Source organism: Mercurialis annua, linkage group LG8, assembly GCF_937616625.2.
Source record: "Mercurialis annua linkage group LG8, ddMerAnnu1.2, whole genome shotgun sequence".
Taxonomy (NCBI): domain Eukaryota; kingdom Viridiplantae; phylum Streptophyta; class Magnoliopsida; order Malpighiales; family Euphorbiaceae; genus Mercurialis; species Mercurialis annua.
In genome coordinates this window covers 42,249,190-42,277,187 of record NC_065577.1, presented here as the reverse complement: position 1 = coordinate 42,277,187, position 27,998 = coordinate 42,249,190, and the positions used below count along the sequence as shown (strand labels likewise).

Here is a 27,998-nt window from a genome sequence, read left to right as displayed (position 1 = left end):
ATCTTATAATTAATATTTAAAATAATACTAATTTTATTTAAAAAATATAATAAAAAGTAAAAAATAGTAATTTTATTTTATAATATTTTTAAAAATAAAATATTTAAATAAGATGCAAAAAAATGTGTCTAAACTAATTTATTTATAGTTTCTTTATCATTCGGATAAGGAGAGCGCTTGGAGAAAAAAGTGAACCTACAATTATAGTAGAATGTTGTCGAGTGTTTATATTACTTGAACTATAACTCATCAGTAATTTATATATATAGTTAATTACATTAGTTAAAATAAATAAATAGATTTTTATTTTTATTAGAAGGTAAAAAAATAGGCCGTAATGTTTTCTTGTGTCTCTATGAATTGACACCCTCCACAAAAATCCATCCAAAAAACAACATAAAATTCAAAACAACCAATCCAAACTCTCAATTTTGATAGCCATTTCCAAAGATGAGGTGCTTTGGTATATACTCCAAGCATCTCCTCTCCCTTAAAATCAAACTCCATTTTCTCTCTCTAGAACCACCTCCCACTTTCTCTCTCTAAAATTTTCAATTTCTTTCTCAAAATGTCATCAATGGCTAACTCAATCACACTTCCTTCTTCTCCAAGCAATCTCTCATCTCCTCACTTCAACACTAATAATAGTAATACATTGCTCTGTTCTTTCACTTCCAAAACGCTGCGTTTTGCCTTCAACAAACCGCTTCTTCTCATTCCCTCTCCTTACCGGTCATCGTTTCTCACTTCGACGCGCGTAACCACCGCTCCGTTAGACTACGCGCTACCTCCGCCCGACTCTAATAATAATAATGATAATAATACATTCAGTAAAGAAATCTCCCGCCTTAAATCACTCCGGTCAAACCTCGTTGACTGTAGTACGCTGAGTCAGAAGCTAACAGTGATTAACTCCGATTCTCGAGTTAAGTTATTTTTCAATTCTAAGGTTTTAAATTCGCTGAAATTGGAGTCAGGTGAGTTGTTCTTGCTTAAATGTTTAGTTGCTGCTGGTCAAGAGCACGTGATTAGGTTAGGGTTTGAGTTTAATGAAGGTGAAACAACGACGAAGATGTCGACGAGGAGTAATGTGAAGAGTGCGCTTTATGCATTGGTGGAGATGATTGAGAGGTTTGATTTTAGTGGAAGTGAAACTAATGTTTATAGTAATACTAATAGTGATGGTTTAGGTTTGAGAGAAGATGAAATTGAGGATTTGAGGAAGCTGTTGAGGATTTTAGATGAGATTGAACAGTTTTATGACTGCATTGGAGGTATTATTGGGTGAGTTACTGTTATTTTTTAGTTTTATTATTGAATTTAAGTTTTTTAATTGCTGAATTTGTAATAATTATTCCTGGATTAGATAGCTTCTGGAAAGTCTGAAAATGCTAGAAATATAAAAAAATTGGACTCTGTTTAGTCAGTTCTTATGTTAAGAAAGATAACTTGATAGGATTTAATTCTTTGAACTTTTGAAAAATAATGCACATTAGAAGGGATTGCTCAAGAAATACAATTATCTGTGATTTTTGTAATAGTTGAACCGTTGAAGAATTGATAAATTGTAATAATTGGAATAGAGCTGTAACTTGTTGTTTGTAATTCTGAGTATAGGGTTTGGATTTTGATGAGTATTTGAGTTATTTTTTGCCAAATGAAGTGATTGTAGCATCAGATTAGATACATTACCATGAATGGACAAGTTCATTAGACAATGTCCATAAATGGGGGATCCCAGTTATGGGGATGAGTAGTTGCAGATCTGCCAAAAATTCTTTAAGATTATATGTTGTTATTTCTAAGGTCCTAAAAAAGTTACTTGAGCTCTTAGATGACATGCCTCTTATTAAGCCTTCAAAATAGTTTGCATTTGTCCATTCATCCTAATTTTTGCTTCTTGAAACTTGAAAGATAAACTGCGGCTGTGTAAGTATTATAATACATAAATATTGAAATGGAGATACTTCGTGTAGATATCAGATAATGGTGCTGGAGCTTCTTTCCCAGTCAACTTATGAGAAACAAACTACAAATTGGTCTCAACATCTAAAAGAATCAATGGATTGCCAGTTCTTGGAAATTCATACGCCTAATGTAGTTGACCTCTCAAAAAATACAGACTATGCATCTCAAGCGGCTCTCTGGGGAATCGAGGTCAGTTCCTAAAATTTATCATCCGTTATTGAGCTACACATACTTGAATTTTTCTAGAATAATAAGATCTTATCCTTTTAGGGCTTGCCAGATTTAGGAGAAATATATCCTCTAGGTGGTTCGGCAGACCGGCTTGGTTTAGTTGATCCAGACACAGGTGAATGTCTTCCTGCTGCTATGCTTCCTTATTGTGGAAAGACCTTACTGGAAGGTCTTGTAAGAGATCTTCAGGTACAATATTTCTATTTACAAATTATGGAAGTGTTTGTTGTCAATCTTTGTCAAAGAGAGGAAGCCAGCGTTATATGTCTTGTAATGGAAAATGATGTTAAATGTGTGCTGTACACTGAAATCCATCTTTGTTTTTGTGATTGCAAGGCTAGGGAGTTCTTGTACTTTAAGTTGTATGGAAAACAATGCATCACCCCTGTTGCCATCATGACAAGTTCCGCTAAGAATAATCATAATCATATAACTTCTCTTTGTGAAAGACTCAGCTGGTTTGGAAGGAGCCGTTCCAGTTTCCAGCTATTTGAGCAGGTTTAAATCAGGATATGTTGTGTGCTCGATTCTTTCGTTGTTAGTTAGTTGTTTTTTTGAGAGCAAAATTTATCAATTTCCAGCCACTTGTTCCTGCTGTTGATGCGGAAGATGGACAATGGTTGATCACAAAACCATTTGCTCCTGTTTCTAAGCCTGGTGGACATGGTGTTATCTGGAAGCTTGCTTATGACAAAGGCATCTTTGAGTGGTTTTATCATCATGGAAGAAAAGGTGCAACTGTCCGACAAGTGAGGTTAGCTACAATCTTGCAGCTTGAAGTTCTATCTTTCCTATAGTAAGCATTGTATATTTATCTTTATATTGAACTGGTCATTCTGCAGTAATGTTGTGGCAGCTACGGACTTGACCCTTTTGGCATTGGCAGGGATTGGTTTACGCTGTGGAAAGGTAATTTTAAGATTGAAAATTTTAATTATTCATTTTTCATATTTGACAATGCATTGTTGCTCTCTGTCCCTCTCTTCCACCCTTAATGACATGCACGGGATTGCCACCACAAAGAATGCTTCTTGGTATATTAACAATAATAGGCAATTTCAAATTGAGGGATCTAACATTACTTTGCTTCTTGACCTTCTGTCATAAGAGACCTATTTTTGTATAATGTGTACTGTGGCTCCTGTTATATGTCACCATGCCAAATATTATTTTACCTAACTCATGTCCTGCTACTCAGCATACTAGAAGCCAAAACTTCCCAAGTAGACTGTAGAACAAAAGAAGATATTTTTTTTCTTTTTCTTTGTTGTCATTTATGTAAGTTGTATGTGGACTGCTGGTTGTATCTCCTATTGACATTGATTAAAGGATTATTTTTAAGAAATGGAAAAAATATCATGTAGTTTTATATAGACCCCTAAATTTCTCAACTTTGCTAAGTCATATTACAATTGTGCATGCAACAGAAACTGGGGTTTGCATCTTGTAAGCGTAACTCAGGGGCTACAGAAGGAATCAATGTCCTTGTTGAGAAGAGGACTCTTGATGGGAAGTGGGCTTATGGTTTTTCATGCATTGAGTACACAGAGTTTGATAAGTTTGGAATCCCAAGTGGACCATGTTCTTCTAACAGGTAAATATTCATATTTCTTTGAAAATTTTATCTTAAAGTTTCTTTATATTTTGAATTACTCATGGCTCTACATACTCTTGGATCTTAATGACTGTTTGGAATCAGGTGTTTTGAAAGAGCAAAACTGGCTCAAACTTGATATTTACAAATTTAACATGTTTCATTAGCTGCTATTACACATATTATCCATAAATTGCAATGCTCATTTACGTACGATAAGGAACTACTTGGAGGACCACACTATTTTTGTGAAGTACTTCAATGAATTTAGTGCCTTCCCAGACATCTCTTTTACTTTTAGCTTGCAAGTCAAAAAGCTGTGTTTATATTGCAAGGTTTCATAAATGTGCCATATAACAGGTTTTTTCCTTTAAAGTTTGCAGGCAGACTTCCCTGCCAATACTAACATTATGTATGTGGATTTACCTTCTGTGGAGTCAATTGCATCAAGTAAGAATGGAAAGAGTTTACCAGGGATGGTATTGAACACAAAAAAACCAGTTGTGTATATGGATCATTTTGGGAACCAACACAGGTATATGGTTTTGCTTAGTCAGGGATTTATTATTTCTATTTTCCTACTTTTCATCCACGTAAATGCTGTACTATCCATATTCAATGACCTAAATGCATGTCCTGCATGGGACATCTGTATTCACATAAAGTGAATTAAATATTACTGAAGATAATTTGTTAAATTTCAACTTTCTTATCAGTAATTTTCTGTGTATATACACAAGTGAGAAAAAGGAAATAGTGTATCATTTAAGTCATCATTATTTGGCTTTCAGTTTTAAGTGCAGCAATTTGACTTAGTGGGCATATACATTATGGACAAGGAGGAAATTTAGGGGAATATTTTATGTAGGTACATTGTGTTAGAATTTCTTATTTAAAGGCAGTAATGCAATATGATTTTGATTTTTGGCAATTGGGATAATAGCCAAACAGAATTATGAGTTTTAAGGCCTTTTCCTTTACATATTTAGTCTAAAGGTATTATTTGCTGCTTAGAAATTTAATGTCGGTGCTTATGTTTACGCACATGTCTATCCATTTGAGGACCAGGAGATGGAAAGGCAGGAATGAAAAGTTGTTTTGACTTGTCTGTTTCATTTGGACTGACAGTGTAACATTAATGATTACCATCTATCATGTGTTGATTTTTCTTTCAATCTTGTGTTACTTGGCAGTTGATTTCCATAGATGTATTTACACTGACAATATTCTATTTAACTTGGCAGTGTCTTTGGTGGTCGCCTGGAATGCACTATGCAAAATATTGCCGATAATTTTTTAAATACATATAGATCCAGATGTTACCAGGAAGTAGAAGGTAAAGCATTGTCTTGTTTGCATCATAGTCAATGCTTGTAACATCCATCACGTTGATACAATTATATGCCTGCCTATGTCTTCAGATAATCTGGATACCTTCATTGTTTATAATGAACGAAGAAAGGTTACATCATCAGCTAAAAAGAAAAGAAAACAAGGGGATAACTCATTGCACCAGGTAATAATTTTCTGTAAAACCCTTATACCAGGACCAAAAGTAATACATTCTGATATGTATTTTTTTTAAGTTTAGATCTTAATTTGGTCATTTTTCACCATGTCCATCACCATATTTTCCCAGTTTATAGGCTTTTCTGCCTCAGGCATTTAAACTTCAGAATCACTGTTAGTTTCATTAGATGGTTTCTCAAAATTGTTATACCTTTGGTTGACTGTTTGAACATCCTTGTGGGTTGGGGTTTTATTACATTTGAATTGAATAACTGAAATTTAGAGTTCAAAGCACCAAAAATTCTGTTACTGTTTGAATGTAAAATTTCATCCAGAATTTCTGCAATGGGACTTAGACTGCAACCTAACTTGAAGCTACCAGTATACAGCACTAGTAATTGTCTGATTAGTATCGACAATTTTCTCTGATGTTAAATTTAACTTTGGATTCATGTGTAGACTCCAGATGGTTCACTGTTGGATATCTTGCGGAATGCCTATGATCTTCTTTCCCATTGTGATGTTGAACTTCCGGAGGTATTTTTTCTCTGGTCACGCACAATATCATTACCAAATTTGTCTCTTATGATTGTGATTAATATTGATTTATATTTCATATCAATATTGCTGATGTTATTCTTTTATGTTCATTTGCAAGCACTGCATTATCTCTCAATATTTTTATGATGTGATTTATTAATAGTTTCTATCTATTATTTTAAGATTGAAGGTAATGACAGATATGTTGATTCTGGACCTCCATTTCTAATCATTCTGCATCCTGCTCTTGGCCCACTTTGGGAAGTCACAAGACAGAAGGTAATCTTGCTATGAGTGATTTGCATTCCGTAGTTTGATTGCAAGTAAATTGATGTTCAATTTCATTGTTGATTTTTGTGTACTAGTCATTCGACACAATTCATTGTCTTTTAAAGCTTGTAGGTTTTTCTGTCGTATAATTCCTCAGAAGCAGTTTGGCTCTTAGTCTTTCACCATGCTAAAGTGTCTTTTTTAAGCATTCGTTTAGCTGAATAGAATTTTTTCTTTATCAAAATATCCCTCTCAAACAAATGTTTATTGGATTTTCACACACAAAAAAAAAAACTAATGTAATTAAAAAATTTCTGCTTTACAGTTTAGTGGAGGATCCATTTCCAAGGGCTCTGAGCTACAGGTTGAGGTCGCCGAGTTCTTGTGGAGGAACGTTGAGGTTATAACACTTGGGTTTGTAGTCAATTAAGGAATGCATATTATTGCTCTTCTATGCTTATATTGTTTTCTGGTTCCAGCTACATGGGAGCTTAATTATTATTGCTGAAAATGCCATCGGCTCAACCATGATTAATTCAAATGGAGAAGCCATATTGCAGTATGGGCACAGGTGCAAAATAATCATGTTCTTTCAAATTCCTGAACTGTTTTGATTAATACATTAAGTTCTGATAACAGTTTGTTTGCATAGGTGTGGAAGATGTAAACTGCAGAATGTCAAAGTTCTCAATCAAGGGATTGACTGGAGTTCTGGAGAAAATGTCTACTGGAAGCACCATGTACAGCGGTTTGAGGCAGTTAAAGTTATCCTGCATGGAAATGCTGAATTTGAGGCCAACAACGTTATTTTGGAGGTTAGATTGGCAAAATGAACAATTATTCTGCACAACTTAAATTGAATTATTAATTTTGCTGGAAAGGAATTACCTAGATGCTCAGTCAGGAATCATTGCAACCTAGAATTTAGGGGTGTAAACTAACCCAACCAAACCAAACCAAACCAAAATCTCAATTCTTGCGCTCGTGGCTACACTACTCTAGCATCGCTCACTAAAGTGCTTGTCCAAATGAATTTTTTTTCTCAGAGAAATCAGATGATTAACCATGAACCTTCTTCCTCATTCCGGAAATATTTGTTATTCTTCATCTGGTTATTATGATATTTGGCTAGCTTATTAAAACCTTTTAATGAATTTATCTTTATTTTATTTTTGGTCAGGGTAATCAAGTATTTGAAGTTCCAGATGGTTACAAAATGAAGATCACTTCAGGACATTTAGGTATGCTGTTATTGATCTCCAAATATAGTATATGTATAATGTAAGCATGCATTCCAATGGCTTCACGTTTCTGTTACATCGTAAACATATATGTAAAAGTTGCTAGGGGTGTGCATTTGGTTCAAACAAAACTAAACCGAACCAAAAATTTGGTATTTTTCAAACAAACCAAAATTTTCAAACTGAACCACACTGATCTAGTTGGTTCAGTCAATTTGTTCGGTTCATTTCAGTTATTTTGGTTCGGTTTGTATTATAACTTTACTAAAAGAAGTTTAAGTCCAAAACCAAACTAACCAAACCGCTCGGTTTGTTTCCATTTTTACACACCCCTAATAGTTGTACCTTGTATTTGCGAATGCATCCTTGATGATATGCTGAATGAAACATCATTGCTAACTCGGCGTTCTTCACATTTGAACAGGCTTGGATATCCAGCTCAACCCCATAGAACCAAACATGATGGATAGCGGAAGCTGGTTCTGGAACTACAAGATTAACGGCACACACATTCAGTTGGAACTGAACGAGTTGTGAAACATTGACTTATAAACTTCACTATGTGAATCATGGTTCACATATTAAGATCTCATGCTCATCTCTGTAGTATAATTGGTTGTAACATAAGTTAAACCATATACATCTAGATTCATTATTTACCTGTACTAAATATGTTCAGTTAGAGCCTCGTAGAATGGCTATGATTACGGCTAGTTCTTGTAACTTATCCTTTTTCTTTTTGGAGCTGTCTATGTAAATCCAGTATCGAAACATTTGTAAAGTGTCGGAAGCAATAAAATTTGCCATTTCAATTTGTTTCTTAAGCTATTTGATTTGTCTATTCTTAAAAGTTATAAGCATAGTTCTCTTTTAATTAAAGCTACTGATTGGTCTTTTTTAATTATTTCTACTGATATATTGCAGGAATCAGATTACACTTGGGACCATCCGGAGCTCCAGTCGATGAACAAAGTAACATAGATGTGAACTTCATCAACAGTTTTCATGTAAAGATTTACTTATTCTGAAGTATTTTGTTAATTATCAAATTACACAGTATCATTTAAGTTAATTTTCTCAAATATCAATTTGGTCCTTGAATTTCCATGCTATCGGTAACCAGCAATATATTTAACTTTTTTTTATCAATTAAAAACTAATTCTTATTGATTAGACCTTTCTATAGGGAGTTAATCGTGGGCAAATTGATAAAAACTAACAAGTTAATGGGACTAGTTGGTAAAAAAACACAATTTTGGTGGAAATTGCTCATGGCGTGGAAGTTTAAAGGGTAAATTGATATTTAAATTATTTCCACAATTGTACATTTTCCTGCTATTTTGTTATCTAACAGGATTATGGGACTGTGAGCAGCATCTATTGAGCAATTTAAGTAAGGCATCGGCTTTTCGTCTGGCTTTCAACGATCCATCAGCAGACAAGCTCTGTAGCGAAGGAATACTCCTCGGATTAATCAACAGACGTCGAGCAACTTCATCTCCATCTTTACACAGACCCAGCAGAAGAGTTATAGAATTTTCCTTCCCCTTGGCAGATCCGAATCTTAAGAGATCAATAAGAAGAGGTACCAGAACTCTACTCTTCCGTATCTCTTCGAGTCCTTCCGAGCAACCCAACAACAGCGACAGAACGGCTAAGGCGTCGTCTGTTATGCCTGCCTTGTCGTCCATCAGCAACTGGATCAGCAGTGGAATTGCTCCGGCAAGTACTACACTCTCTTTATTAGCATTATAGACTGCTAGATTGAATAGTGCACTTGCAGCATCTCGTTTCCCTGCTGTTGTCCCTTCTCTTAGTAATCCGACCAAGGCTGGAATTGCTCGCGGGCGACTTCCGATAGTCGCCTTACTGTCGTTAATTATTGATAGGCTGAAGATTGCTGCTGCTGCATTTTCTCTTGCTTCCATTGTTTTTCCCGTTTCCAGGACGTTGACGATGCTGTCGATTGCTCCGGCTGCCATTATCAGAATCTTGTTGTTGTCGAATATCGAAAGGTTAAGTAAGGCAGTGACGGAATTTTCTTGAATCCTCGGATCTTTCGAACTCAGTAACGTTACTAGAAATGGTAACGCTCCTGCCTCCGCTATAATCCTGCGATTATCCATGCCGGTTTTCGCCAGTAACCGGAGCTCATATGCTGCCTGCCTTTGAATTTCCGGAGACCCCATCGCCAGTTTTCCGACTAAAAACTCTGCTGTCATTTTAACAGCATCCGAAGCAGCTTTTGTAGCGGAGATGTGATCGATAGCTTTATCATACGGTTTCTTCTTGCTGTTACTTCTCTGTAATTGTTCCGTAGTCGATGAAGAAGAACACTCGTCAACTAATGGAATATTATTATCTTCACGCCATTGCTGCACTAAACTCTTTAGTGCGTAATTAGGTATCAATGCCATATGAATTAATCTCTGCCCGCTTTTCGGACAAGTATGATGACCGGCATTGATCCATTGCGCAATTGAATTCCGGTCATAACTATGCCCGGATGCTACTATCACCGGATCTTTCATCAGGTCTAAAGAAATTGGGCAGCGAAATTCATCAGGAACGCTCATAATCATCGACTGAGAGATCGAAGAAACTTCTATGTTTCGGATATCCGCTGACGCAGTCGACTGAGGTCTGGAATCTTCTTTGATCTTTCTATTCTCTTCAGGGCTGAAAATCATTGACTTGGAATGTTTAAGAATTGATATAATATTGTTTATATTCGAAACGACAATTAACCCTCCAGTTCCGGCCTGCTTTATTGCTTCGGCTTCAAGCTTCGAGATTTCTTCATCATAATCAGCCGAATTTCGCAATCCAATGCTGCTAAAAACTTCTTTCACTCTACCAACATCAATAAACCCTTTACTCTTGCTGATCTTTTCATTTTTATAAGCCATAATTTTTAAAAGCTCGTCTCTTTTTTGAAGCTCTTGAGGATCAATCAACAACTCAACTCTCTTTGCTTGCTTGTGAAGTAACTCAACTTGTTCTCTAGTATCAGCTGTTAAATTAAGCAAACTTAAAGGCAAAATATCAAGAGCTCTCCCCATTTCTTTAACAAGAACATAAAATTGATTTGAAATAATTTCAGTTTGCATCAAATTCCAAAGAAAACTTCCATTTTTACACCCTTGAATTAAAATTTTCACTCCTTTAATTACAGAAAGAAGCTCAGTAAGACATAAAATTGAAGATGGAGGTAGAGAAATTGTATTTGTTTCTTGTAAATCATCAAATAAAGAAGATAAAAGCTTTATTCTTCTTATGATTGTTGAAATATTTCTTACTTGTAATAATGGAATTTTGTTATCCATTGATGAAACTTCATTGAATAATTGAATTAGTGACTCTAATAAGGACCCAATTGGCAAAATACCTGAAGAAGATGAAGAAATCATGATATTCATGTTTATTTTTTCAGGTTACTGTATTGAGTTTGTTTCTGTTAATTTGGTTCTTAACAAGTCTAAGTTTAATTTGTTAGGGCTTGATAAATTAATAATTTATTTATAATTAATAATTTATTTGCATGGAAATTTGACTCTTTCCTATTGGATAGTTATCCTAAAAGACAAGAAGATAATATGTGAAAATAATACTGAGGACTTCATGACATTCTGCCATTTGGAGGAATTTGCTGATTCTATGGGTTTATAGTTTATGTTCTAAGCTTTTTTTTATATGTTTCTTTATATTGAAAATGGGACTTTTCCAAATGAGGTTAAGTTGCTTTGAACAAGCCAACAAAGTGAGTTGATCCAATTTATAATATAGTCTCATTAGTAGATTTTTTAAAACTATTTGGGTACTGAAAATATGATGAAATTTTGAAAATATAAATGGTGTCAGAAAATTCGTGTCACTTGATAAATATATCCATAAACGTTAAAATATTATTTGAAAATTTCAATTTGTTGTTTTGTTTTCTCAAATACATTAATTATTTGGTTTTTTTTTTTCAAGATCAATGGGTTTACAATATATCTCACTATCTATCTTACTATAATCTATCTTTGGAAGAAAAAAAAAGTATTGGTGAATTTGTTTTTGTTTTTCCTACTCTACATGTATTCCAGCTTTACAAGAAGAATCATATTCAATTTGGTGAAATGGTGTGAAAATCTTATTGTATTTTTTGATTATCTAATAGAATCAAAAAAATTGAATTGAATGCTGGATTGTTTGCACGGGTGCGTTTATGTTGTTGTCTTAATTAACAGATCAAATGAGGGTGTCTTCTGTGGCTATAAAATTAAAATAATTTTGTCCATTTATGATGGTTAGATAAAAAGACTTAATTCAACTATTTGGAAATGTCATTTAACCAAAAAAATTGGAAATGAATGAAAGGTCGTTTTGATCCATAAAATTGTGTGTTTTAATTAAGTTTAGTTTCATCTATTAAGATAAGATTTTATAATTTTATGTTAAATAAATTCAATTTCTTTTATTATTTCATTTCAATTTGAATATTTAATCTTGAATTTGAAAAATTAAATTTATTTGATTTAAATTTATAATGTGTTTGAGTACTAATTGAGCAAATTAAATGTACTACAACATTAATTTACGAATCCAAATAATAAATACTTTAACTAAACATGAGCTAAATTAGTATATTAGAAGTTGGAAGTTTTGCATTAGAGTGTTTATCCCATGCAACCGTTGCGCCACGTCATTTTTACATCAAGCCAATGAGCATTTGCGATAGGGAATCTTTTAATTAATACTTATTTTTTTTATCATTCAATTTTCCACATGGCTAACGCACAATTGGTTTGTTGCACGAATGACATGGCGCAACGGTTGTGTGCAATAATTTTTCATTGCATTATGCTGAGTAGTGCAACGCCACCAACATGGTATGGGACTCTTGACATTAATATAAGAGCGAAATGGATATTTTCAAAAGCCAAACAAATATATAAAATGATGAATTAAAAAAAATTGTATAGATATATTTTAAAAAGTTTCAGTTTATTTTTGTATTTATACACATTCTTGAATTAATTTTTTTAAGATATCATGTCACATACTAATTAAATAATTTTTGAAAATGAACTATATTAATGCTATCAACTCTTAAAATTGGGTTACAATTAATAATTTTGGTTTAAAGTTGCCAAAAAGTTCAAAAGATTTAAATTTTTGTATCTATTAGGTCTAAAAAGTAGCTCATTCGATGAAATATATGTATTATGAGATGATACAAATTATTGACTTTTTCTTTGTATAACATTGGTGTAAGATACAAATATATGTAAATAAATTAAGTAGTTTATCTAGCCTCCACAACTACTTAATAAATTGAAAATTTCAAACTACAAATCTAAATTAGGAGTAGGTGATAATATGTAAGACAATATGTATAAACCAACATTCCCAAAAGGACAGAAAACTTGAAATAAATATATAAATATATAATGATAATTTAAAACTATTTCATATTATAATAATGCAATTTGTAATTTTACCGGTTCATAAACAACATTGAGAAAGAGATAGATTCTGGAATTTGGCTTCCCACATTTTTTTAAGGTCAATTTTATGTGGTAGCTCCTATTATTTGTTCCATGGCCAAATAAGAAAATCAAAAAATCAAATTAAGAAAATGTGAGATAAAACAAAAATGGTTGACAAATAAAACTGTTCATACGCTGAGTTTGGGCGAATTTGGATCGGGTCTAATTTAATTTAATTTTTTAAAATGTAATTTCAAACTCCTATTATGGATAATCCATGGAGAAATCAAAAAATCAAAGAAAAAAATGCAAAATAAAACAAAAATAATTGGCGAATAAATTGTCCATGAGCTGAATTTGGGCGGATTCAGATCAGGTCTAATTTAATTTGATTTTTAAAAAATTTGAGTTCAAACTCGGTTCAAATTTAGTGTTTACTATTTAAATTTAGTCAATATGTTAATTTATACGGATTTGGATTAACTTTTTTGAACTTCCATTAAAATTTAACCAATTAGCTTCTGGTTTTGCAAAAGTTTTGATCCGCTCATAATTGAGATCCATAACTTGATTTATTGTGTGGATCTCACGAAATACCATAAGAGGCCACCTAAGAAGCACGGAAATTTCGACAAATTTGCGTTTTCCGTTTCGGAAACGTTTTGGAAACCGGAAACTCTTGAACACCCGTACGAAACGTTTCGGGCCGTTTCCGTAAATAATAAAAATTAAAAATTTATAAAAAAAATTAAAATTATTACCCACAAATAAAAAAAATCTAACTAGTTACCCATAAATTTTACATTCGTATTGCCCACAATACATAAAATATACTTATTTGTGTTGAATTATATTATATTTTTTATATATATTTATAAATTTTTAAATATTTAGTATATTAAAATGAATTATTTTGTTAATTATGATAAATATTTAGATAATATTTTTATAAATATCCCTATATTTTTTTATTTACACGTTTCCCCCACGTTTCGTGTCCTTCATTTTGAAAAAATTTCGTTTCCCCGTGTCCGTTTCGTATCGTTTCCGTTTCCCGTTTCCGTTTCCGTGCTACCTAGGAGGCCACCCATGAATAAAGTTCTGTTGGAGCGAGAAAGTTAATTACTAATCTCACTCAACAAAACCACTGTGGAACTTGATCCGTTATAGATTCATATTCATCGGAACAAATTAGCAATAAATCTCTTTAAGATAAAACAACCAAACATTTATTTAAATATCAAAATAATTTTATCATTAACTTTATAATATAGGCCAGTCAAAAAAAATTTCAACATATAATTCAAAAAAAATACATTTTGTGCAACAGCCCGTCCTATCTGATAGAAAAGGATCCCATGATCCTGAACCGATCTTACTTGTGATAAAGTATGTAAACTATAAAAACGAGTCAAAGTGGATTGTCCTACACTAGCACTTCCGCATAATAACTCTACCAAAGGCGATCCTATTATAAAAATAGCGTCGGGCACGCCTGTTACAATTTTTACTGCCTCAAAAAAATTGATGAAGCTAGAAATTATTTACATGGAAATCAAAAGACCTTAACTTCAATATGCATAAATATAGAAAAAAATTATATAAAAAAAAAACTTTATTAACTAAAATTTCTATTGATTAATAATTAAATAAAAGGGGTAGATGGATGGTTTTTAGCCTCGAAACTGTAAATTTTTTGTTTGTTTTTGTAAGAATTCACTTTTTTAGAATAAGATTGATCATACGTTAACATGTTATAAAAGATTTCAATATAAGAAACTCTTCTTTTCAAAAACAAAAAACAAAAAACTTGCAACTCTTCACAAGTTAAATTTTGAAACGTGTAAATATATTTCTTTAAATGGAGAAGCATGGTGGGATGTTTTAATCATGTACGAGGGACTTACATAAAGTGTATGGTTGATTATTCACTTTATAACTTTAATTTTTCTATAAAAAAACCTTTAATTTATAAATATTTTTATTAAAATATTATTTAATAATTTTATTTTATCTATACTAAATCTTCTTAGGTTTTGTTTTCATAGAATTACAATAAAATGTTTTATTTTTATTTTTTACTTTATATATTTTTCTCACTTTATGAAAAAAAAAATTATTTATCCATCATCTCTGTTTTTTTTGGATACAGGGTCCATGAGATTTTCTGAACGGGTCTCAATTATGAAACGGCACCTTTAAGCCTTTCACATTCAGACTAATTCCACTCGAGCCGTGTAGGTCTCTTGGGGGAGGCAAATTCTGGCCTCAAGTTTTAAACGGCTGCATACATGATTACGGTTCAAACCCGCGACCTCACTTAAGCTAGAAGAGCGCCTTACCAACTCATCTACGTCTTGGGGTTTCCATCATCTCTGTTTTTAGTATTATCAAAGTCAAGCTTTAGTGAATAAACAACATCATATTCATAGGAAGTAAATATAAACTAAATCATAAAATTTAGTATAGTTTTTTATTATAATACGAACTTTAAATTTTAATAATATCATATATATATATATATATATACTTAAATTTTTACGATTCAAAACATTGAATATTATTTGGATAAAAATATCAATATGGACATCAAAATATATACTCTGGCATTTACATAAGCAGTTTTTCATCATATAATTGGTCGTTATTTTCAATAATTCATGTCTGGCATCATTAAAATTTAATATACGTATTATAATCGTAAAATACACTAAAATTCATAGTTTAGTTTACAATTAACCATATCGTACAAACAATACAACAAATTGAATTAGTAACACCAAGATTTTCTTTAGATTTTCATTTCAATTAGAGCTTAAATTGAGCTCACTAAAAATACAATATAAATCGAATACGAAAATTTAGTATTCTATTCTAACTCGATTCGACTTGATTTATCTAGAATTGAATTTATAGTTCAATTAAGCAATTAAATTCTAGTTTCACCATTGTTCATACTTTTTCAAACTTGCACCCTTTGGAGGATGGTGTTTTAATAATGGGAAAACGATGGCGCATTTAAAACAAGTGGACCTTTTCAAGGACCAATTTGAAGCATTATCATCACTGTCCTTAGCCACTCCCTTCCACAGAAAATGTTTGAAGTGACCATTTTCTTTGATTTGATAGATAAAAAAAAATCAGAATTTAATATCAAAGACCCACCTAATCCTATTAGATTATAAACTTATTTAATTTGACTATCTCAGTTTATTACTTTTAACTAAAACCCTAATCCACTTTTCAAAATGATTAGTTCATTAAGACGATTTGTAAGAACAATTCAATCATAAAATGTCAAAAACTTAGATTGGGTTTGAGATGGACTAGGCATATCAAACGGTTTTTTCACTTCATTGTTTTATAGTGCTACTATAGGCTTAATTATTTGAAGAAGAAATATATGGTTTAAGGGGTGTAATCAAGTCGAGAGAACTCGTGATCTAGTCGAGTTTGAATTGAAATTACTTTAATCCAACTTGTTAATATAGGTGAGTTTGATCTCGAACTATTCGAGTTAATTTGTTAGTTTTGGAAGATTAATTAATTTTAAGATAATTTAGTAATTTATCATTAATATTGATATGTATTTAAAATTTACTGTTTGAGTTTAAGAATAAAATAAATTTAACAGAATCCAACTGAGTTGCATATGAGTATCTTTTTGTTATGTTGAAATAGAGTTTGAGCTCTAAAATTCTAGTTTTATCAAATTCAAGTCGAATTTTTTAACAGTATCTTAACTTGACTTGAGTATATAATTGGTTATTTAGCAATCCATTTTAAAAGCAAAGTTCCCTAATTAGGGCTAGATTTTAAAATTGATTAGACATTAAAAGAATGCACATATAATTGGATGGAAATTGGAAAAATTATGCTACATTCCACAAAAAAGTTAAATCTCTTGTAGAGGGAATGAGAAAGAAACAACCCAATTGAAGGATAGTGTTATGATTTATGAGTAGCTCCATTAATGGCTGAATACATAGTTTGACCCCTAAACTTGTACCCTTTTATCCATCTAACCTCCGAACTTAACATCTCACCTATCGAACCCCTGAACTTGTTAAATAACCCGATTTGACCCCCAAACTTGATAAATACGTAAACATTTAACCCCTCCGTACACAATTTCTTCTAGAACGTTTCAAGTGACAGGTGGACATGAAGGGTTCAATACTTACATATTTATCAAGTTCAGGGGTTAAATCGGATTATTTAACAACTTCAGAGGTTCGATAGGTGAGACGTTAAATTTAAGGGTTAGATGAGTAAAAGGGCACAAGTTCAGGGATCAAATTATGTATTAAGCCCTCCATTAATTGATGTAGTCTTTTCAATTTCTTTTAATATATTAAATTTTCACCTTCCAATTTCAAGTTTGTGGATAGGGATCAACTCTCTTGAAGGGGCTTTGTTTTGCTTTTTCTTGTGAAGTTTCTTTTCAATGAAGTGTAATGAAATATCCCATCCTTTTTTATTGATGAACTCTCATGTCTCGTCTGAAAATCACCAATGCATTTAGTGTTGTCCACATGGTCAATTATTTGGACCCATCCCTTATTTCCTCCATTGGAAATTAAAAGATTTATTTGTATAAAAAAAACTCCACTTTTATCTATTTTAGCGTTTTAAACTCCACGTGTAAATAATTTTTCATTTTATTTGTAAATTCTAGCCCGGCGTATGGTAAATCTGCCAAAAACGACATCGTCTGATGATAAAAAAAATTGATTTTGGCTAGAAATTGTCGGGAAAAAAATGAGAAGTTGGATTATTATTGGCTTAACCCATTTAGAGATCCATGTACTTTACACTTTTTTCCTAGATCCTTATACTTTATTTTTGTATTATCTGGTCCCTCTATTTGCCTATTTTTGATTTTCAGATCCTTTTTAAATTTTTTCCGGTCCCTTTACTTACAATTTTTTTCCTCAAGACACACAAAAAGACAGGAAAAAATTCAAAAAGAACCTGAAAAACAAAAAATTGGTAAATAGAGGGACCAGCTAATACAAAAAAAGAAATACAATCTTTGGAAAAAAGTGTAAAGTACAGGCACCTCTATATGGATTTAGTCATTATTATTTAGTAACTTTCATATGTGAAGCTAAAAGTGCGAAAATAGATATAAAAAAAGGTGAGGTTTTCTATTACAAATAATAATAAACAAAAAATTCTAATTCTTTTAATTGTAAGTATATATTTTTCTTTAATTATCTTGATTTCTCATTGCTTAGTTTAAAATTGGTACATAATTTGCTTATAACTAGTACTAGTTGGTCAAATTAATGACGGGAGAATGAATCAAATTCTACTCCGTCTTCTAAAATTTTAGAAATCCCAATGTTGCTCATATAATCATATTTAGTGGCAATCAACTCAAAATATCTACACTTCAAGTTCTTGTAGTGAAAGTTTATCAAGCAAATGAGTGAAAGTTGTTCCTACAATATTAGGTTGAAGTTATTATTTTCTCTATGTTTTCTAATAATAAAAGTTTGCCATGATATCAAAGTATGCAATATCTGATATCCCCTATAAGAGAATTTAAATGATATAAAATTAAAAAAAGAAGTCTTAATTATTTAAAGAAACTCATCTTGAATTTTTTTTCCGATTATACCCTGATTTTGTAAAAAAGTCATTTGTACCCAATTTTGGATTTTTAGGTTTCATTTCTATCCAATACAAGAATATAATTGACAATTTAATAAATTAAAAAAAATAAAAAATTTAAAAATAATTAAATAAAAGGTTATATCATTACGTCTAATTAGTATATAAATATAAATTGAAGGAGTATCTTAAACTTTTTTTCACGACAAATTTAATATTTTTGGGTGGGGACATAAAAACACAAAATTAGGTATAAATAACTGTTTTTTAAAGTCGGAGTATAAATGAAAAAAAATTGAAGATGGGGCTTTTTAAATAATTAAGCCAAAAAAGAAAAACAGCATAATCGAAATACCTGCATATCAAGAAAAACAAAAATGAATGGCCCATGCAGGTCTCGAACCTGCGACCTTCGCGTTATTAGCACGACGCTCTAACCAGCTGAGCTAATAGGCCAATACGCACTCAATCCTTGATAGTAATTATTCACATTTTACCGACTGGGCATAGTGTTACTTCAACCCTTGAGTTTATGAAAGAGACTCATAGATTTTTTTTTCATAATCAAATAATCTTTCATTAATAATAATGAATAATTATATGTATAAGAATTTAGAAATGATATAATCATTTGTAATGACCTGATATGAAATAAGATTTATATAAATTAAATTTAATATAGTTTCATAATCTAATCGATTATTCTTCGATAAGACTAATTATGTATTTTTAGAACGCATCAAAACAACAGTTAAGATATTAAACACAAACATATTAAAATTAACATAAAAGTTATAAGTATGTTAAAACTGATATAAAACATTAAGTAAAAATATCTTCACGGTTACTTTCTATTTGCTTTAAAAATATAGGAGTTGATAAATCAATCTTATTTTGGAGAGTATTGAGTAATTTATTTTACTTGCTCCAAAACTATCATTTCTTTTCAAACTTTCCTTAATTTTTAATTTGTATGTCAATTGTTTTTAAATTTTTATTTAACCATTATTTTGGTTGTCATTGTAGCCAATCCATGAAAATACCATGACATTACAAAGGTAGTACCGGTAAATCAACTCCCCAAGGCGAAGTAGGCACAAAGGAAAAGCAATAGACAAGATCAACCTATATGTTTTCCACGCGCTATGTTTGCTAATTTTATTGATATGGCGTGCCAACTAGAGTGTTATATAAACATCAAAATTTACTACACGGCGCAGAAGATTCTGGAATTTTAAAATCTATATGAATAGAACTCTAATTAAATGGCATGTCAAGTCATTAAAATTGATAGTAACCGTGTGAAATAACACCATAAGATAGCTCGGAAATAGCATAAATTACCAATTTTAATCTATATAAACTCGGTCTATAAATTCAAGGATCAAAATAACCCTTTACTCTTCACCTATTTATACAAGGTGATTAGACAGAAAAGAAATATAAACAACACAAAAACAAGCTAACTAGATAACCAAAAATGAGAAGCAATGAACCTCGTTCAAGCTCATCATGTGCAGCCTGCAAATTCCTAAAAAGAAGATGCATACCAAACTGTATATTCGCACCGTATTTCCGGTCCGATGAGCCCAAAAAATTCGCCAAAGTTCACAAAGTTTTCGGCGCAAGCAATGTAAGCAAGATTTTGATCGAAGTTCCTGAAGAACAACGTGAAGACACTGTAAATTCTCTAGCTTATGAAGCCGAAGCGCGGCTTAAAGACCCTGTTTACGGATGTATTGGTGCTATAGTTTTGTTGCAGAGGAAAATGGTTGATTTGCAGATTGATCTCGCCATTGCTAAAGCTCGTCTTGCTCGGTATAATACTCCGAATAATTCGAATTCGGGTTTGAGTTTGAGTTCGAGTTTGAATTCTGCTGTTTTGAATGAGTTTCCTGCTTGTGGTGGATTGGTTATTGACAGTTTTAGTCCTAGTTCATCTGAGCTTAGCCAAGATGGAATTATTGGTGATTTTAGTAATTTTCCATATTTAATTTGATGGTTTTAGTTTATGATTAAGTGTTAAATAAATACTCTTTGTTTTTCTCTTGTCTATCTCTAATGTTAATTATGATATTAAGGACTTGGAATCTGGTTTATGTTTTATAGTATTTTTGGGAAATTAGTTGAATAATTGATGTTTTTATGTGTAGATAGAGCTGAATGATTGAAGTTTCTTCAGTCTAGTTCATGTTATGGAAATTATTTTTCCATGTTCTATAGCCCACTAGAATTGCTTCTTGTTTTGGTGATATATCATTAAGCTTGTTTAATGGGAGAGGAAGGGTTAAAATTTGTTAAAGTTAATGAACAATATTCTTTTTACAAATTGTCGATTATCATCGTATCATTTGTTAATATCCACGGAAGGTTATTATAGCAATTCATGCCAAATATTATTTAAATGACAATAAAAACTGTACGGTATCTAACATGTATGTTGTCATATAAGTAATTTTTGACCGAAAGTGTTATATTAATTTCATGTTATTGTAAAAATGAAAGTTCAGTTAGCAAAGTGATAATGACCGTTCTTCCCCAATTAAACTATTTTTTAAGTTAATTGAAATTAATTATGATTCATTGAAAAAGACTAAAAAAATCGGTATGGTTGTGAATGAGTAGAAAAATTTAGTTTTAATTTTATAATTGGTTTACCAAATCGGTCAAAAATCCGACATCAAGAGAATGTACTTTTGATATAGGCCAAATGTCGTAAAAAGGCCAAACCTTTTACAAAAGTTTCATAAAAGTCATGACCTTTTAATTTTGTCGATTTTGGCCAAAAGTTGATTGTTTGGTTTCACAAAAGTCATGACCTTTCAATTTTGTCGATTCTGGCCAAAAATGGATTATTTGGTTTCACAAAAATCCTGACCTCTTAATATATGTGCATGCCACGTAGGCGCCACGTAGGCAAATTGAAATCAAATTGAGAGCTAGCCACAATTGAAACCAAATAATCTGTTTTTGGCCAAAATCGACAAAATTGAAAGGTCAGGATTTTTATGAAACTTTTATGAAAAGTCTGACCTTTTTACGACATTTGGCCTTTGATATACGTATATTAACATGTAATAATTTAGTATCATATGTAATTTGGCCTAAATAGTAACAAATTTCTTTTATAGATTTTGATTAATTGAAGCAAAATTTTACATGAATATATAGCATGATTTGATTTTTATTTTATTACTTGTAAAATGATTTTGGGTTAGATTTTACCAAACCAAATCCTACCTTGCACATCTATAAATGCAGTACCTTGCAATAAGAGCATTTGGTTAATGATAACAATTCCCTTTTATTTTAGTCCAACGAGAATCCAATTACTTATAATACAATTTCATAAGGCTTTGTCAACCCTAAAGCACTACCTTGTCTTGTTCCAAGTGAATATGATCATCATTAGTATAGTAGTTCAGTGGCCGAGTGTATCCATACAAAGTTCCTTAGGGTGTGCTTTTGATTCAAATCGAACCGAACTGAATCATAATTTTGTTTTCAACTCCAAAACAAAACCGAACTAATTCCGTTGAAAAAGTTTAAATTTTAGAATAAATGGAACGAGTCAATTCTGGTTAGTTTGATTTCTTTCGATTTGATTTGTATCAACAATAATTTGAATTTTCTTATTCATAAAATCAAATCGAACACAAACTATTTTTTTTTTAATTCAAACCAAACTGAATTTATCAATTCTCTTTGACTCGTTTGCTAACAAGCTTCAAAAAATCAAACTCGGGTCAATTTTATCGAGTCGAATTTCGAACAGCTCGTGAGTCTTGACTCGCTTACACCCCTACCCTAAACTTCTGTGTTAATCTGAACCCTAACTTGTCTGTCGACCTGAAAAGTCTGTTAAAGGTTTCTGGTTGCAACTAGCCAAATAAATAGAAAGTCGGAGTAAAAAGTCGAATTACTTTGTTCATTTGAATCTGTACAAATGCTAACTTACAAACATCACTCAGAAATAAAACATGTACATTCAACTCCACCAAACAAAAACAATATTGATTCCTTATAAACCAAATCAAACCAAAGTAGAAGATTTTAAAATATTTCAATAAAAAAGTAAAAAACAGATTAATTTTTTCAGTTTTAAGTGTACTAGAACTTAATTCATACTTTCAAAAGCGAACTGAACCGGAAAATCAATTTTTTAAAATGTCAAACCAGAAAACAAACTTAATTTCTCAGTTCAATTCGATTATTTGGTTTGATTTAATTTTTGCACTCCTAATCGGAAAGGAGATCCAACTTTATAACATTCATCAGTTTCTAACCTGGGGATAACTATAAGATGCCTAAGAAAGTAAGAGCATGCGTTACTGTTCTACAATATCAGGAAGTACACAATTTGTGGAGGAATTTGATAATTTACATTGAACAATTCTACAACAGTTCATACACTGCACACTAATCATCTGCAAAAGCTTCACATCTGAAGCTGTTGACGGCGTAACAGTCTCCAGATGATGTGACAGAAAACTTCCGTTCTCGAGTTAGTGACAAGAACAGGGCGTTTGCAGAGATCTGTGTAGAGGAGAACACCTTCGGAATTGGCTTGAATGTTTGATCTCAGCTATAATTTCTTCCCTGTTCAAAGCAAACAATATTCATTAAGCGCGTATTCGACTTCGACTGGAAATGCAAACTAAAGATTGCAACAATAACTTTACAGGCATTACATGAATAGCAATCGCGCCATTGTTCAAGATTCAATTATAATACTGGACTAGGGATAATGACAAGTCCATAACTTAAACGATACAGCATATATGCAGCGACCCATATGCACACGCATGGCTATGTGATGAGAAAAGCATGTGCAGCTTAAAGAAAGAGAAGGAATGTGCAACTAAGTCATATGTTCAATCTTCAACAAAGGATCATTCCGTCCCTCTAACTCGGCACAAAGGATTAAAAGAGTTCAAGTTTGTAGTTTTGGACCAAAAAAACCACAACTTCTTAGTTTTGGGTCAGTTTATACCCTAGTTTGACGTCAGTCATGATGGTCAAAGGTGTAAACTAATCAAAAATTGATAAATTGTGGGTGTTTTAGACCAAAGACACGAACTTGGACACTTTTGATATTTTGTACCAAGTTGAAAGGGCGAAATGAACCTTTAATGGTTTTATCTTATGAAACCACAAAAATTGTGCTCAAGAATGATTTGATATGTGTTCACAAACAAATCACTCTCGAAATGCAACTGTCTTCCGACTTAAAGCATAACTCTTAGATCACACAAGATCTGAGATCAATGATTTTCAAATTATTTAACTTCACAGGAATGATGCATCACCGATGACAACAAATATCCTGGCCCTAAAAACAAAAGATTAACACATCACAAACATTTAACTCTCTTAGCCTGGTCTGAGCTCTCTCCCTCACTAAGGTGTTTTTAAAAACAAAAGTAAACTAGCCACATTACTTATGTGATTGTCTACAGTTTGGAAAATAGAGAAGTAATGAATGTGATTCTTAAGCTCTTAAGAATCATCCCCTAGGAGAACTTCTCACGAATAAGATCAGCTGTGACATTTTTTAGGCAATTAGAAATAAAACACCAACAACAGAGGAGCGGAATTTTCTCACTGTAAACCCAACCGCATCTCATGATACAGTAGGTGTAAACGAGAAACATGCAAACCACAACTCCAAGTTGTATTTACAGTCTGCCGAGCCATGGCTATGTAGATAAGTCTAAGTTTCGGTCAACCATGAGCAACAGTATGCATAATATCATCATTTTATCCTGTATATAAACATTCAACACCGGCGTACTTGCACCATTACATTCTCGAATTTCCCCAAAAGCAAGTAAAATAAGAATGCGGACAATCATAAGATGCACCTATCCTGCTTCAAACTACATCTATATTCAAATTAACACAAAAGTCACTACATCAAATAATGGAAATGTCCCAAAGATTTGTTCCTTCCTTCACTTACACCTCCAAATGCACACATACATGATCCATCAGCAAAAGTCCATTCCCAACCGCATCTCACATTGCAATGTTTGTAAACCAGAAATATGCAAAATAAACTATAAGTTGTTTTTACAGTCTTCCGAGCCAAGGCTATGCGGATAAGTCTAAGTTGCAGTCAACCATGAGCAGAGGTAGGCATAACCTCATCGTAAAATCTTAAGGAATAAACATTGGACACCCGCGTACTTGCACCATTTTAGTTCAACCTTATTAGTCCCTCAAGTCCCAATAAGGAAAAACACTCGGACCTTCATAAGTTTCAAATCATGTTCTCAAAAAATTGAAATCCCCAATTTTTTTAGTTCCTTCATTCACTTGCACCTCCAAACGCACACATAAATTAGCCATCAGCACAATTCCATTCTTAAGAAAGCCAACTTCATCTTACTGCGCAATACAACTCGAATTCACTTGGAGAAAACAGACCATATCTACAACTTAACAAAAATAGCCATTATACACTAATTACCCTAGAAACAAAGAACCTATCAAAAATACCAAACCATATCAAAATTTTATTATCCAAATTATTATTCACATCAAAGATATGATCTTTAAATTACAAGTAAAATACACACATCAAAATTTCACACATAAACCAAATTCAATACTCAAAACCTAGCAAGTACAAACACGGACACGGAAAAACTGGACACTTGGACACGGCGGAACGGGAAGTTCTGTATCCAAAAAGTGAAGTGTCCGAAGTTCCGAAACTTTTTAGGACACGTTAATTGAATGAAATGTCCGTGCCACCTAGCTGAAAAACATGACATCAAAATAGAAAAACATAAACATTTAGCAAAATTAAGCAGAAATTGACCTAACCTGAGCTACCAGAAGATGCAAATTTAGCTCTAAAAGCTTGCTTTTCAAGCTCTAATTGAGCATCCATTAACATATTCAACTTCTCAAACTCAACTTCTTTAGTAAACTCCATTCTCTGCTTCTCCAACTCCACCATTTGCTGCTGTTTTGAACTCTCAATTCTCTCATAAATCTCCCCAAATCTCAAAATTGCCCTCGCTAATTCCCTACACGCAGCTCCATCTGAACAATCTACATCCTCCATTCTATGCTCTTTCTTTATCACTCTCTCATCAAACCCTACATCCTCGTCTTCATTGTAGTCAAACGACGTCGTTTCCGTCGAATTCACGTTTGATTTAACGGCGTTAGGTTTTCTTTTATTTGTTGTCTTAACGCCGATGAGTGAATCTAAACGGTAATAAAACGGCCATTTCGACGGCGGCGGTTTAGCTTTTTCGATTTTGTGCTTCTTCTTTAACGTGTCCACTCGATTCTTGCATTGGATGTCTGTTTTCTTTGATTTAACACCGTCTTCACGATAGTTAACGGCGTCGGCGACGTCTTTCCAGTCTTTTTGACGGAGATTTCCTCTGTTTAGAGACACGTAACGGTCTCCCCAGGCTTCGATTAACGTCGCCGTCGCGCCTTCGCTCCAACACTCTTCTCGGCCGCCTCCGCCGCTGCTGCCGCCGCTCTTATTGGTGGCTTCCATGAGGAAGGGGAGAGAGATGGAGGGAGGGGTATAAGTGGAAAGGAAAAAAGACGAGAGGAGTGTGTAAGGTAATGGATAATTGGCCGTGCACTGTGACCGGCGGTGACGTCATTTCTCCCATATTTGTGGTTGTTTGGTTCGGAGAAATGTTTAGGTATTCGTTTAAAAAAAAATTAGTTTGATCTATATTAATAAAATTAATTCTAGGAACTATTTGTATTGAATTTTTCTTTCGAAAATTATGAATTTAAAATCCATAAACTTATAAATTTTATTATTCAAATGAACATAAGATTCTTAAATGTTTTTGAAATTATAAGATTTTAAATAGTTTATTATTTTTAGAAATAAAAAAATCAGGAGTTGAAAATTCAAATGATAAATTTTAGACGATAATTTTTTAAAAAGTATATGAATTTTTATAATTTTGTATTCTATTAAATGTTCACTTTTATTTACATTTACAATTTATATAAAATTTTGCTTAATGTAAACAGTGCCTTAGTAATTTGAGGAGGTAATCGAATGGATTTCACTCTAAAATCCGCAAAACTAATTAAGCTATTTTTTTTTGTATGCTTACATTTTAAAATTATTATGAGATAAAGGAATTTATATTCAAGTTAAATTTATCTATTTATTTTAAATGTTAAAACATATACTAAAAATTTAAGTTAAATTCGAAAAAAAATCTAAAATCTCCTCAAATTGTGTACAAACTGAAAAATAAAATTTATTTATTTTTTGAATATTTGAACTTTAATTGAGTCGAAATCGTAAAATCTATCAACCTAATTCACCTTACTTGCATTTAAGGGAGACTTAAGAAGAATTTATAAGGGACACTTGTCCACCTTATTAAAAGTTTATGAGTCTGCCACTACTTACACTATTAACCAATAATTTCACCCATTAAAACAAAGTCTAATGTAATTTTTAGAATAATTGAAAATTTAACTACTACCTGAAAATTTAACTACTACCTTAATCCTGCTGATATAATTATTCCTTACACCCAATGATGGAAGGAGAAGTAGGCCGGAGATGGCTTTGGCCCTCCCTGATTTTTGAATATTAGCTAAATTAGCATGCATGACGAATACACGCATTGTTTTGAAATTAGCAAAATTAGCATGTATAATAATTTTATTTTTTTGATTTTTGAAATTAATGTGAAATAACACCGGTTACCTTCTCTATATGTATGATGAATACACACATTCCACCGTCCTCTAAAAAAAATTCTAAATTGCACACAACAGGCTAATATTTGTATTAATTTTGATAGTACTATTTAAGAGCGGTTTTACTGCCAATTTACTATCCATCTCGAGAATAACATTCGCATATCCTCAGTTGCACACAAACTCAAGACCGTCAAAAACACCTCACCAAAACCCTAACCTTAACCCTAGCCAAAATCCTTCTTCCTTCCATAGCCATGCTCGTCAACTACCAAACCTAACCCGCTCTCAAGCTCCAGACTCTCGTCCGGTGGTGATTTACTTTGAGAATTTTCCTCAATTCTGGAAATTCTCGGATCTTCAGAAAGCTTTTGCAAAATATGGGATTTACGGAAAAGTAACAACAGCTCGCAGATTGAACAAGGCTAATCGCAGATTTGGGTTTTTGAATATTGAAGATCCTTCTCGATTTAAAGATTCATTGGCCAAGATGAATACAGTTAATATTGGTTCATATGCTATTAGGGCATTTAAATCAAGGTATCCTTTCATTGCAGCTCCTCCTAAGGTTCAGCGACCAATTGCAACAAAGTCTTCTCCTCCAGCTGCCATTCAGAATTCTGCAATCAAGACGTTTCATTCCTCGATAAGAGATGCTCGATCATACGCTCAGATTGTCAACCTTGAACCAATCTCTATTTCACCTGCTTCGTTGGTGCAACATTCTTTTGATAACTCTGTGATTGTTCGTGTAAAGCATATAAACAAGATACTTCATGCATGCAAATACCTAACCGGAAAAGGTATCCAGTTTGCATCCTCTTCTTTTCTGGGTGGTCATCA

At 32.4% G+C, this 27,998-nt stretch overlaps 4 protein-coding genes and 1 non-coding gene across 6 annotated transcripts; 2 read left to right on the top strand and 3 right to left on the bottom strand.

Moving 5' to 3' along the window:
• The first annotated feature begins 415 nt into the window (after positions 1-415).
• On the top strand, positions 416-8,177 carry LOC126659917 (UTP--glucose-1-phosphate uridylyltransferase 3, chloroplastic). The gene is made up of 17 exons (XM_050353245.2): positions 416-1,284; positions 1,977-2,157; positions 2,239-2,388; positions 2,536-2,697; positions 2,781-2,953; positions 3,042-3,108; positions 3,627-3,793; positions 4,170-4,328; positions 5,038-5,129; positions 5,215-5,309; positions 5,762-5,839; positions 6,026-6,121; positions 6,438-6,512; positions 6,592-6,683; positions 6,765-6,927; positions 7,293-7,353; positions 7,778-8,177. The coding sequence occupies exons 1-17, from the start codon at positions 569-571 to the stop codon at positions 7,888-7,890; spliced, it is 2,640 nt and encodes an 879-aa protein (XP_050209202.1). The 5' UTR covers positions 416-568; the 3' UTR covers positions 7,891-8,177.
• Positions 8,178-8,630: 453 nt separating this feature from the next.
• LOC126659918 (U-box domain-containing protein 1-like) lies at positions 8,631-10,772 on the bottom strand. The gene has a single exon (XM_050353246.1). It carries the CDS (start codon positions 10,770-10,772, stop codon positions 8,697-8,699), a length of 2,076 nt encoding a protein of 691 aa, XP_050209203.1. The 3' UTR covers positions 8,631-8,696.
• Positions 10,773-18,828: 8,056 nt separating this feature from the next.
• Positions 18,829-18,902, bottom strand: TRNAI-AAU (transfer RNA isoleucine (anticodon AAU)). Its single transcript has one exon. It is a non-coding gene; the product is annotated as a tRNA-Ile (tRNA).
• A 915-nt stretch (positions 18,903-19,817) lies between these two features.
• Positions 19,818-20,785, top strand: LOC126659930 (LOB domain-containing protein 21-like). The gene has a single exon (XM_050353261.2). The coding sequence runs from the start codon at positions 19,927-19,929 to the stop codon at positions 20,443-20,445; it is 519 nt and encodes a 172-aa protein (XP_050209218.1). The 5' UTR covers positions 19,818-19,926; the 3' UTR covers positions 20,446-20,785.
• Positions 20,786-22,686: 1,901 nt separating this feature from the next.
• On the bottom strand, positions 22,687-26,136 carry LOC126659927 (trihelix transcription factor ENAP2). Of its 2 annotated transcripts, none has more exons than XM_050353258.2 (2): positions 25,278-26,133; positions 22,687-23,045 (listed from the first exon to the last, which is right to left on the bottom strand). In XM_050353258.2, exons 1-2 carry the CDS (start codon positions 25,969-25,971, stop codon positions 23,032-23,034), a joined length of 708 nt encoding a protein of 235 aa, XP_050209215.1. In that variant the 5' UTR covers positions 25,972-26,133; the 3' UTR covers positions 22,687-23,031. The 2 variants fall into 2 exon arrangements, with proteins under 2 accessions (XP_050209215.1, XP_050209216.1); XM_050353259.2 differs by lacking the exon at positions 22,687-23,045 and adding an exon at positions 24,317-24,836 and having other exon boundaries at positions 25,278-26,136.
• Positions 26,137-27,998: the final 1,862 nt, after the last annotated feature.

Coding starts and splice junctions, on each gene's coding strand:
- LOC126659917 (XM_050353245.2), top strand. CDS start 569: ATGTCATCAATGGCTAACTCAATCACACTTCCTTCTTCTCCAAGCAAT. Junction 5,130..5,214: donor ATGTTACCAGGAAGTAGAAG/GTAAAGCATTGT, acceptor CTATGTCTTCAG/ATAATCTGGATACCTTCATT. Junction 6,684..6,764: donor ATATTGCAGTATGGGCACAG/GTGCAAAATAAT, acceptor TTGTTTGCATAG/GTGTGGAAGATGTAAACTGC.
- LOC126659918 (XM_050353246.1), bottom strand. CDS start 10,772: ATGAATATCATGATTTCTTCATCTTCTTCAGGTATTTTGCCAATTGGG.
- LOC126659930 (XM_050353261.2), top strand. CDS start 19,927: ATGAGAAGCAATGAACCTCGTTCAAGCTCATCATGTGCAGCCTGCAAA.
- LOC126659927 (XM_050353258.2), bottom strand. CDS start 25,971: ATGGAAGCCACCAATAAGAGCGGCGGCAGCAGCGGCGGAGGCGGCCGA.